This window comes from Colias croceus, chromosome 6, assembly GCF_905220415.1.
Source record: "Colias croceus chromosome 6, ilColCroc2.1".
In the NCBI taxonomy this organism is placed as follows: domain Eukaryota; kingdom Metazoa; phylum Arthropoda; class Insecta; order Lepidoptera; family Pieridae; genus Colias; species Colias croceus.
Window position 1 is genome coordinate 8,511,404 of NC_059542.1, and position 13,043 is coordinate 8,524,446.

Genomic DNA, 13,043 nt, shown 5'->3' on the forward strand with positions numbered 1-13,043 from the left:
CTATTACTATCGGTATTAGTTTTCATGTTACACGAGTTGTTGTCTTATTTAATTCAAGAAATATTTCTTGTAAATAAATGTAGTGAATTTCTTCAGTGTAGGCAGACTAGTGCTTAATTTGATTTCAAAATTAAATTTTTTGGTGAATTATTAGATCAGAAGAGAGGCTTAAGATAAGGTAGTATTTATAAAAGGGTTGTAAAACAAAATTTCACTTAACAATTCGCGCCTGTATTATTGATTTATTAATGACTGAAGACTAGATTGAATAAAATCAATTTTTCTAAAATATTTCCTTACTGATAATAAAAAAAACCTAAACCTAGAAATTTATAAAATACTACAGACCCAACGACCTCTATTCAATTCGAATACATTACATAGTATACCACGTTCGACTTCATAGCCGTGCCCAAGAGAATTATACACATAAGTCTATCAGATACTGTCCTTTGTACCTACACACGTACAATGATAACTACGCCACTCCTATCAGTATTGTATTGAGTTGTGGTATCGAAAAAATAATGATAAATTCATAAAGGTGAACAATTGAACATCGAGCGAAATGGTTGCATTTCCAATTGTAATGTCCAGTTTAACCACTTATAGTCCAGCCAATTTAATAGGCAACATTTGACGTCTATCAATTTTATCTTCATAGGGTGGTAACCTGCTTAAAAACATCGATTAAAGTGAATTAATCGATACGGACTTAAAACATTTGTCAATCGAACTTGAAACACATGTCAATAATTTATGATAATTTTTATTCCCAAGTAATCAATGCATTCGATTCTAGATGACAGATTTCGAATTTCGAATTTCGATTTTTAGAGTAACGTCTCTGGTATTTAAAAAGAAAAAAGGTTAATTGACACAAAATTGTGGCGACGTCAGTTTTTTAAATCAGAAATTGTTTATTATGTTTAGAATGGTTTATCAGTAAAATCAAATCCTAAAATTACTTGTATCGGTCATTATTATTATAAATATGTAATCGTAATTGAAAAAAGTTAAGCAAATGTGCAGTTCCAACAAAACGAAATATCATGTTATTCTATGTCGTCGTTACTAGATTACGTTGATGAATTTTGTTGAACTGTCAAATGTTGCCTATTAAAATGGCTCTACTATAGTGATTATCAGTGATGGCGTATTTATTACTTTCTTCGTGAATTTAATTGCCAGAAAAGCTAAACAGAACATATCCAGAAGATATCCATACTAATATTATAAATGCGAAAGTAACTCTGTCTGTCTGTCTGTTACTCAATCACGCCTTAACTACTTAACCAATTTGCATGAAATTTGGTATAGAGATATTTTGATACCCGAGACAGGACATAGGCTACCTTTTATTGCGAAATATGTACCACGGGCGAAGCCGGGGCGGACCTCTAGTTGACTATAAATCTTTTATTCTTCTTGTCATAAGTTTGCTCTATGAAATTATTAATTACTGATACGATGCCGTAGTAATATTATATTATGTTTCGTTTATGGATCTTAATTATGGTGTCTAATTTTATGAAATGATCCCAGCATTTCAGGAAAAAGTTTATTTATAAATTTATCTTGACGCTCGAGAAATAATGGAAATAACATTATTCTTATTTGGAAGAGTCTGTTTAACATCACGTTTTTCTATTAGGATCTTCTTTATATTTTAACAACGTAATTTTTGAGTTCGTTTCGTTTTGATAAACTTTGTAAGATTTACGCAGAGAGATATGTCTTGTAGACCTTAGTAGGCCCTGCTAGCCAGTTCATAGCTTGAAACTTGAAAGTTTCTAGCGGTCTGTGTGACTGTGTGTAGTATAGTACAATATGTCTAAACTCATTAATAAGGTAAGGCAACAGGTTAGACCATTAGAGGAATGTTCGTCACGTCACGCAAGGACAGCGGCACACGCAAAGTGCGCCCGGCCGGCCGGGGACGGCTTGTGATTGACCGATATATTTTAGATCACCTGTATATGGATGAAATTCTTTTAAATTCCCTTGAACATTTAAGAACACATAATAAGGGTTTTCTTAACCATAAACTGACATTAATTATATGAAAACTATTCTACCATTCGTCGATTTATGAACTAGTATGTCGACGTAGTTATTAATTATTTATTCTGCAGGTAAATTGAACGGGGCTCACCAAAATCGAGCGTTGAACGTTTATTTGTTTTAACCTTTCTCTCTATTCATTGATATTCCGCATATATTATAAATGTATTCGCACTTCTCATAAATATTTATCCGCCTTTGTATTGCAAAATTGTGTGCTCGGTTTGCGTGTAGTTAATTGTAAATACACATTGCAAATAAAATCTCATTAAATAAATCCAGTGACGTGTGATGTGACATTTTCCTGGAAATTTATTAATTGTGGAATTTCCTTGAATAAAACAATAAATTCAATCTACATAGTTATTACTAGAAACAGTATGCTTTATGACAAAATTACGTTAAACAACTCAGGTGTTTTTCACGCAGACTATCGCAGGCCAATACCGTTTTATGAATATTTACGTTATTTTTGTCGATTGAACACAGCAACGTACGTCGAAGGCAGTTGCAATTAGACCGTCGATTCGAAACCACGTGTGATGGAGTCGAAATGCATTTCAATAAATTCTTCACTTCGCGTCTACGAAATTCCGATAAAGAGATATTACTTGGTAATTTACTTATGAATTCCCATAGAATATATTATAAGTTGGCGTTATTTTTAAGCGCTACTGTAGGTATTAAGTGTATTAAAATTATTAATTACTTACTTTGACCGTTATAATACAGTCGGTAATTACTAGGGTGAAGCCATATAATGCTATGAGCCTAATATTATAAGTGTGTTTTGTCAAAATAACTATAGGAACCTGTGTCATAAAAATATATCGATTCATCCATTCTTGCTGATTATGTTTTATTATATTAATGAATTATGAAAACAAAAAAAATATATATATATATATATATATATATATATAAATACCAACTTGGGCACTAAGTTGATCCAGCCCGACTGCCGTGCATTCCTGACTCCACCTTTACCCCAATATTACTCGACTCCGGTTGCATAGATCTTGCCCGGAGTGGCAACGGCGCAAATATTTGAGCGATGTTGCCAAACGTATTCGTGGAGAAATTGATATACTCAACATTTTTATTGCTAAGATCTCGAACTGAATCGACTCCGTAACGGCCGAAATTCAGAAACCCATAAACACTTGTTGGCTCCGTTTTATATACCAAATCCAAAGTCGTATGTTGATCATTATCATTTATATTATCAAAATTACAGCTTTATTTGATCCGACAAAACGAAACTGTATATTAAGTAACGTAGATTAATTTTTCGTAAACTCTACAGTATTTGTTGGCTCCGTACACAAACATATTATAGTTAGTTAATGTTCCATACATTGCTAAATCCGCCTAGACTAGACGAACTCGACTTCGTAACGGTTCAAATTTTGAAATGCTCAAATACTTCTTGACTCCGTTTTATATACCAAATCATAGGTCGTATGTTGATCTGTTCCATTTATATGCACTTGCATGACATTGACACGGGGATATGAAATTAGGGCTACCAAAAAATCTCCTGAGTTTTATTATATTTTGAAGTTGAAGAAGTCGACCGTAATTCAATTGAAACTTATAGAAAACGTTGTGAAACTAAAAATACGGAACCCTAAAAAGATAGATTTGGACGAACCTTTCGTCATACAGTGACGGTGATAATTCTCAAGTAGTATGCAGCCTACAATTAACAACCTACCTCTTGAATCAGGGCAACTCTTTGGCGAACGCTACACGTAAGATCCATATTGTGATCCGTCAATATTTACTATCGGATTACGATAATTATTGACGTGTAGGGTAGTGTATTGACGGATCACAATACAGGGTTAGTTTTCAATGACCAGCCAAAACTTAAAATTAAGATCTAGATATTAAACCAAAGGTGCATTTGAAACATTATTGTCGAATAAAATTAAATAAAAATAATAGCATTCATTTGAAAATGTCTTAAAAATTTCCTAAATCGTAAACACCCCCAGAATCAATGCACTTGTGTGCGTGCGCGCATTGCCAAATTTATGTGTGTGCTAACTTCTACCTATCTAGGTTGTTGAACTGAATTGTTGCTTTTGTAATGTCCACACGTTCGCTTTTTAGTGGTGGACAGGAATGAAATCTAATTTAAAAAAAAAAAGTTTTTTTTTTCATTAGTTCTAAAATGTTATCGATTCTGAACCATTTCTGAAAATTTGGCCGGTCATTGAGAACTAACCCTGTATATCGCTGGATTTCTGGAACTCCTTGTGATCTGATCCCAGGACCTACATCGCAATATTTATCTTGCCGTCATCACGTCTGGCTCATACAAAGAACGTTTCAGTACTGACGCGATATGTATTTATGGTGTAGGGTGTGCTGTGATCCCTCCCAAGATACATCAGTAAATATCAAGATAATTATCATAATATTTATTGACGTGTAGCGTTCGCCTTTGCCCTGATTCTGATATCAATCTGATAAAATAATTAAAATGTTAGATTTAGGTCAAAAACAAATGACGACTCATATTCTTGCACAAATTATCCATTGCGGAGTAAATATGAGTGTACGCAGATCGCCAACACGTTTAACTAGCAGTGGTGCAGTGGGTACTGCCGGTGGATCGCATCCCGATCTATCAAAGCTAAGTTCGTTTTCTACGAGTTCTACGCCAACTGATACTTAAATTACTTACAGAAAACGGAAACAACCGCTAGAACAAGATTGCAGATGTAATGATGATATGAAGGATATTCGGTCGGAGTTGAGCCGTATTAGTACATTATTTGAAAAATATGTATGCTCAAATAAACAAATAGTAAACAAAATTCATTCAATTAAACATTCATTTCAACATTTCATTCAATTAAACAAAATCATTTCGGCGGTATGGTGACCATTTAGAATCGTCTGAAAAGTATGGCGATGCATGGCGATTTTCGTAAATGGCTGCACGACGATGGTTACCTGTGCAAAAGTTAGCCTGGTACCAATAAAATAATAAATAAAATAAAATTTATTAGCAACTTCAAATATAACATTACAATATTGCTCTGCCTTCTGAACTAGGTAATTCCTATATCTCAGAAGGCAGTGCCTTCCCTTGCAAATTCCATGTTACATTATATTTGGCAAGTTAACAAAATAAATTTTAGTGACTAATGATAAAGGATACAAAGTAAATGATTAAGAAAATAAAAGTATACGATTTGAATTGCACAATACAATGGTTGAATTGTTTTTTTTTAAATCAACGCATTCGCGTCGGTATGGCGGGCTTTATGTCACACCGGAAAAGTATGGCATGACACTACCGTCTACATCTTTTTTATGGGCTATCGGTAAATTCTAAAATTTTTGTGTTACAAATCGTTTGACTTTCGCTATTTTTCCGACGAGTTTGACTAACGCCCACGCGACTAAGTCGCCGGTACCAGCGTTCACACCATCATTTTTCTTTCTGTCATTGCGTACTAAGACCCCTGTAGAACCGCCATCCTGTTACAAATGACTCGAAATTTTGTGTCAATGACTCCCGATCTACTAGGTTTGCGAATCGACAGCTCTCTAAAATGGAATCATCACATCGACCACCTAAAAAATAAATTATCAGCACTTCTGAGATCTCTGCGTAATATTACAAGTCTTGCATTCCTCATAAATTACGCCACACCATCTACAGCACGTTAGTAAAGCCGCACCTAATGTATTTAATAGAAGTATGGGGGAGTGCTTACAAAAATAAATTAGCGCCACTCCAAATTTTACAAAATAAAATCATTAAAACTATCTTTTACTATCCTCTTTTAACTAAAAAAATCTACGACGACACTAAAATAATGAATTTAAAACAATTATACTTTTATAATACGTGTATGTTCATCCGCAAAGCGCTACATAAAAACATAAATACAAATATTATATTCTCAACATCAAATCGCCACTATCCTAATAGACGAGCTAGCTATCTTGCCCTCCCGAAGATCCGAACAAATTATGGAAGGCGAACGGCAACATACGTTTCTATAACGGGAATAAATGTCTTTAAACCTTCAAATGGCTAAGGCCGCAAGCGACCAATGGCTGAGCTCGGTGGGCTCTGATTGGCTCATTTGAATCGGATCAACAAGAGCTAAAACGCAAAAAAGGTGGATTTGTATAAAAAGCACGTAATTATTATTATTACTGATGGTTACACTTGTGGCTCCGTTCGGATCCACATACGGACGGTGGTGTGGCAATGGATCCACAAATACCAACCGGATCAACAAGTGAAAACGGATCAAATAATTACTAACTATATGGCACGTTTGATCAACATAGTGCCCGTGGAGATATCTATATATATATATACTAGAAATATTGCATCTACTACCTATAATCCTTAACTTTAAATACATAACATAGATGTAACATACAATTGATGTTATAGGCAGTATAATAGAAACTTATTATTTATTTAACAAAGGATAACTAAAGCCGCCATCGTGAGTAAATATTGGCCATCGCGGTCGGAATCGAGAAGCTGAAGTAGGTACTAAATTTCATGAATTAAACATAGTTTTGCTGGAGTTATGTTCATAAATACCATTGGGTATTTATGTAGTAATTATGTACTATGTTAGATCGATTGTGAACTACGTCCATAAATTGGTTATGGCTTATGACGCGTGTCGAAACTAAAATAATTTGAATATTAATTAGTAGTTGTATCGTATACGTTAAATATGTATGTATTACTTTTGTTACCGCCTCGGGAGAGGTAAACGCGTGTGCACTGTGCGCAAAACCAAGGCGTCCTGGGTTTGATTCCTGGCGGGAACTATAACATAGAAAGATTCGTTCAGGCAGGACACAGATGGATAATCACTTACTTGTCCATCAAGAGACTCGATCTGTGAACCAAAAGGCACCCGAATATCCTTCTTATACATAGATTTATCAAACGAAGACTAGAAACTACGTTTTGAAAACTTTCTGTGCTTATGTTATTCCTATAAAAGCTTTTTGATTGCCGCTGCACTGAACGTTGACTGTCAATTTATGAACGATTTATAAAACATGCCGCATGACATTTACACACATGTCACGGCGCCTTTGTATCTTTGGCCATAGATTGATATAGTAGACGCGGCGGGAAAAATACAGTCGACACTAATGATGTTGACACTAGAGACGCTCACTCGTTGCCGTCGCGGCGTCTGCCGTGTACCAAACGGTGAGGGCGGGGCGCCATGCCGCACTCACACCTCCAAGTTCATGAAACACTCCAAAGCTGTTAATAGACCACGATGGGGAATGTTATAAATGCAACGCTTTTAATTGACTATCGGCGAAAGCTCTTTTCCTATTTGCAGTTACTGAAATGACAATTTCTGGTTGAACTGTTTTAAGATAACGATGCTTAAAATGCAGCTCTATTAAACCACACAATGTATATATTCTAAAGTAGACAACAGAATAATTACTCCAAATTAAAAATAATCTGCTTTAGTCTGCTCCTTGTCAATTAGCCGGTTATGCTGTCAGTCAGCTGGCGCATTAGCTCGTTTATCATCTTATACTCATAGACCTAACCTTAGAGACTAAACAGAAGATGTTGAATTTTTATTTATCTCATTAAGCTAAATACTAAAATAAAACATAAAAAAATTTCTTCCTATCTTTCTTATGATGTGTCATTCGGAAATGATTTTTAAATTGCATGTAATTTACACCAGCGGGCTTTTGGGTCGACGTATCAAATATCGTACCCTCTCAGAGAAATTGTGTGGGAATAAGAATATTTTGTTATCACGTTCCATATATTGATAAAGTATTCTGTACTCGTATATCTTTGAATTCCCGCTATGCTTCGCTTTGGGACCAATTGCTCTTTATCCCAGAACGATACCATCGATGTACCTAGACTATGTATCAAACAGCTATTTTTTTATAACGCAGGTTCTATAATGTTCCACGTGCGGCGGCGGCCGTCGGACGCCCAGCCGCGGCGCAGGAAGAAGAAAGCCGGCTCGAACGCGAGCTCGAGCGCGCGGCCCGGCAACGAGCCCATGCTCATAGAGGTGACGCCCGACGGCACCGCGCTAGAGAACGGGAGACGGGTCCGCATCACTGATGTTGTGGAGGTTAGTACATGTTTTATTCTAGGGAATCGAAGATGAGTACGATGACGTCATTCCATCGCAATCTTCTATAGCTCTATCTTCTTGATGTTAAAGAACTGAAGACGGGTATGTTGTCATTGAGAATGGGATGGGAAACTGCAGGCTGAAGGGATCCCGTTGTACCACGGATACAAAGAGATTTTTATTTTCATCTGTTAGCAGATATTTCAATTTTGATACCATGGACCAGGATTGTTACTAAAAATTTCGCATCTTTAGAACTGACAGGCATTTTAATCAGATAGGAAAATTATGTGAGTATAATAATACTAAATTACAGTAAAAAGTAATACTATAAATACATTCACCTCAATACTTCTCTAATTATTATTTCACATAGCATTGGTCAGGGTTATCAACCCGACCCAACCCTAATGATATTATTTTGAGGGCATTATAATTAAAAACCCTAAATTTATTAAAATATAAAATTACTGTAATTATTCTATTTGAGGTTTATACGTACGTTACAAACAAAGGTTATAAATTTTAATAAAATTTTGAAACACATTTTGTAGAACCTTAAAATAGGCATAATTTCTGTTTGATGTAGCAAATACATCGGATTGCAAAAAACGTCATTCGTCGTAGTTACTACAAAGAATGATCGAATGTTGAACAGGAAATCAATAACACAGAATTGGGTTATAGATAAAGTCTAAACGGTCACTTTCGGCTTGCGTCGTGTTCAACACAAACTTGGATATCTTAAGAAATAATGAAACGTATATACGACAACATGCATTTCTTACTTTTAAGCCAGCGCAAGTTTAAATATGGTCCTTCGAGGTTGTTATTACTTAATACCTAGTTAAATATGCAAATACTTTATTAATATGTTAATTGCCTTTAAAAATTTTACTGTTTTTGTTTTGTAGGCAGTAGCAATAGCAACTAATTAAGAACCTCTTAAGCTTAAGATAATTCATTCACTTATATTTTGCACAATTACTTCAGTGAAAGCTCAAGGACCTTTTCGCTTCCTCTTCTTAATTCATGTTGATTAACGTTTTGTTAAAACAGGCCATTAATTTGATTAATGCGCTACGAGCTTTGCCGTCTTAGGGTCACCATTATATCCGGCCGTCTATCGTCAATATTTCGCGCAATGCAGTATCTTTTAACCTATTAAAACGTGCACAAAGTCAATTTGATTCTCACAACAAAACGCGATGCTTCAAACAAAAAAGTAAGAGCCAGAGATAAATTAAGACATGCATGTATTTATACTGTTCTGTGTGAGTTGTAACTACTTTGTACTTTGAAACAAAGTGTACCCTATAACTCACTGTTTTGAAAGGTTACATACGCATTTGTGTTAAATTGATTGAATAATGATGCACGTTAACGTTTTCCCAGTGCAAAAACGTACGAGTTCGTTACAGTCGATGAATAAACAAATTTATTTTAATACACTCCTCAGCTAGGAATTCCTTCCTCACTTTGTTGGTTGGCTGTTTAACTGATAGCTATTTATATTGGCCGCTACGGCAAAATGTTTCACGTACTCGTGTACATCATTAACATTATTATTTATTATTTATTATTCAGCCATGGCTGTCCCACTGCTGGGCAAAGGCCTCTCTTCCCTTCATCCACGTTTTCCTATTGTGAGCAATTTTTGTCCACTCCTTGCAATGAGAGTCCAGTTCGTCGCGCCATCTGATTTTGGGCCTTCCACGCAGCCTTTTTCCATTGTCGGGGATCCACATAGTGGTGATTTTTGCCCACAACTCTTCGGACATTCGGCAAACATGTCCAGCCCAGTTCCATTTGAGCTCGGCAGCTTTATGGGCTACGTCGACAATCTGTGTTTTTGAGCGCAGCGTTCTATTTTGTATACGATCAGAAAGCTTTACGCCCAAAATGCTGCGCTCCATTGATCTTTGGCAAACCCCAAGTGCGGACTTTTGGCGATCAGTCAATGACCAAGTCTGTGCACCGTAGGTGAGGATGGGCAAGATGCACATGTCCATGAGCCTTCGTTTTAGTGAAAGAGGCAAGTCTCCTTTCATCAGCTCTTTCATCGACCAAAAGCTTCTCCAAGCGTTTTCAATGCGTTTGGCAACTTCTTGATCCTGCCTTGCTTGAAAAGAAACTATTTGGCCAAGGTAAGTATACTCATCGACATATGCAACCGACCCACCCTCGACAATGATGGTGGTTTTGGTGCTGTTAGTCATAAGCTTTGTTTTGGTCATGTTCATCTGAAGTCCGACCCTGAGGCTTGCATCGCTCAGGTCTTCGAGCATTGTTTGTAGCTCAGAGGCTGTGGAGGAAAAGAGAACAATATCATCAGCAAAGCGAAGGTTTGTTAATCGATGCTCACCGATTTTAAAACCGTTGTTCTGCCATCGAGCTGCCAAGCTTCTAAATACTTCTTCCAAGGTAGCATTGAAGAGTTTTGGAGATAATGGGTCACCTTGTTTGACTCCTTTTGTTATTCGGAAGGATGGGCCATTGCTATTAATTTTTACAGAAGCTGTACTGGTACTATAGATATTTTGTATAAGGTGGATATACGTCGGTTCTATATTTTGTTCTTTGAGGGCTGTGAATATGGCATTGTGTTTCAGGCTATCGAATGCTTTTGAATAATCAATGAAGGCCAGGTAAAGGGGGAGGTTGAATTCATGGCTTTTTTCTAAAATTTGGTTAATCGAATGAAGATTATCATCATCATTAACATATTTTAACAATTTTGTTTCCTCTCACGTGGAATATAAATAACATCGCCAACGTACAGCAGACTATACACAGCTTCTACACCAACTTAATCTTAATCGAATTTGTCTCGAGCCAATTCATAAGACGGGATCGAGATGGCAGGTGCTTAAAATGTTATATAGGGGTCTCCCTCGGTTTGCTTATTGTAGACGTTTGAGGTATATTTCATTTCAAATGACGGAATATAGTGAGATATTAAATTATAGCTATCAAAATTCAGTATAACATGTTCTAAAATGGCATATTGTTGGGTATAATGCAAAATAAATTTTAAGAACATAGAGTAATCACAAAAGCAAAAGATTAACAGTGATAAAGCTACCAGCTTAGCTGCTGGCAACTTAATATAAGCTCAAAAGTAGGTCATTGTGTGCGAAGAATATTTGTGGATGTTTTATTGGCATTATCATATTTTCTTTGTAAAATATTTTTCGCTACTTTTTCTTTAGTACAGGAGAATGAAATTTTTCTAAACGAATATACTTACACTTAGCCTTTAGCTGCTATTAAGTATTCTGTGACTTAGCTTTAAAAAAAGTTCGTAACATGACTACACACTACATGCAACGATGAAAATGTATTGCAAATTAAAAGTTCAACTTGCACTCGAAAATTCCTTGTATCTCGTATGTGTAAAGTTATATCACCGTGTTACAGTCACAATAGATGGATGTTTTTTGTTCAATTCGATCGTGTGAACTTGTTCTTTTTATATAACACATTGTGACAATATGGAACATCTTACTTTCATACTTGTACCTATGTTAGAATAACTACGTTACGTTAGAATAACTACAGTTATTTAAGATGTTCAAGAAGATTGTAAAAGTTTATTCTTCGCCAATTTACATCTAGCTGAAAACGTACCGCATTTTGTCATGAAACGCTTTATTTTGTGATATGTTTTAGAATTTAATACTAAAATACGGCGGTCAACGTTGTGGTTTTGTACACATACGAGTAAATAGCTTGAGTGGCTACTGTTTACAATTTACATGATCGTTCATCGGATTTAAAGCTCAAGCAACAAACATTTGGTGTAGAGATACTTTGGCTTATTGTGTATTCGAAGAAAAAGAGAAAGAATAGAAATAGTTAAAAATGTCATGAGATTTGTACAATATTTGCCAATTTTGATGTTGGTCACAATTTCTTCTCATGTGAATTTTTATAAAAAGTTTATCGGTATGTAGCTTAGGCTTAGTGTTTATTTAGATATTGTCTTATACTACACAGTTATTCAGTAGTCAAGTGCAACTACATCAGGAAGCCCAATAGCAATATTATAAAAATGACAAGATTTTTGAACGCTTTCATAGATACAGTAATAAAAGCGGAATGTGGAGCACAAAAGAAAAGTGTAAATGGGCAAAACTATTTCTTTTGAGAGCAATGGTTCGGATAGTTACTTTATATACCAAGTAACTATACAATAATATTATTTTACACAAGAAAAATTCAACTCATTAACTGCTCGACAAATCGCATTTTTTTTAAATCAAGGCTACATTTTATCCTGTGACAAAATAGGTGAAACTGGTGCAACCAAGCAATTGTAATTTTTTTCCGTGTCAAGACATCTAAATTTGATTATTATTTCGTGCCATACCATGTAAAGCCAGTTCAAAAAATTTCATAATTATTTGTATGTATTTGATAGGTGGGCTCCGGCAACGGCACAGCACTCCAGCTGTACGGGCCGTCTATTCAGCCGCGGCACTGCGTGGTGGCGGGCGCGGAGGGCGGCGGCTACACGGTGACTCCGCTACATACGGATGCGCACGTTTACGTAAACGGCCGCAGGACTATGCACACTGCGAGATTGCAGGTAATGTGGTGTGGTGAGTGAGTGAGTCAGTGGGTATGTGGGTGAGTGAGTGAGTGGGTATGTGGGTGAGTGAGTGAGTAGGTGAGTTTGTAAGTGGGTGACCGTCGATATAGCTGCGGCACTGCATGGTGGCGGGTACAGAGGGCTACACGGTGAAGCTGCTACACACGGACGTGCACGTGTCCGTAAACGTGTGCAAAACTGCACACTGCGCGGCTAAATGTAATGGGGTATGGTGAGTGCACCCACTCACTCAC

General features: G+C 36.2%; 1 protein-coding gene across 8 annotated transcripts in view; it reads left to right on the forward strand.

Moving 5' to 3' along the window:
* Positions 1-13,043, forward strand: part of LOC123692893 (afadin) — a 78,082-nt gene that overhangs the window by 34,971 nt on the left and 30,068 nt on the right. For all 8 annotated transcript variants that reach the window (XM_045637742.1, XM_045637745.1, XM_045637744.1 and 5 more), the window contains 2 exons: positions 8,008-8,192; positions 12,619-12,786. In XM_045637742.1, coding sequence (XP_045493698.1) covers positions 8,008-8,192; positions 12,619-12,786 — 353 coding nt within the window. The remainder of the gene's footprint in view (positions 1-8,007; positions 8,193-12,618; positions 12,787-13,043) is intronic.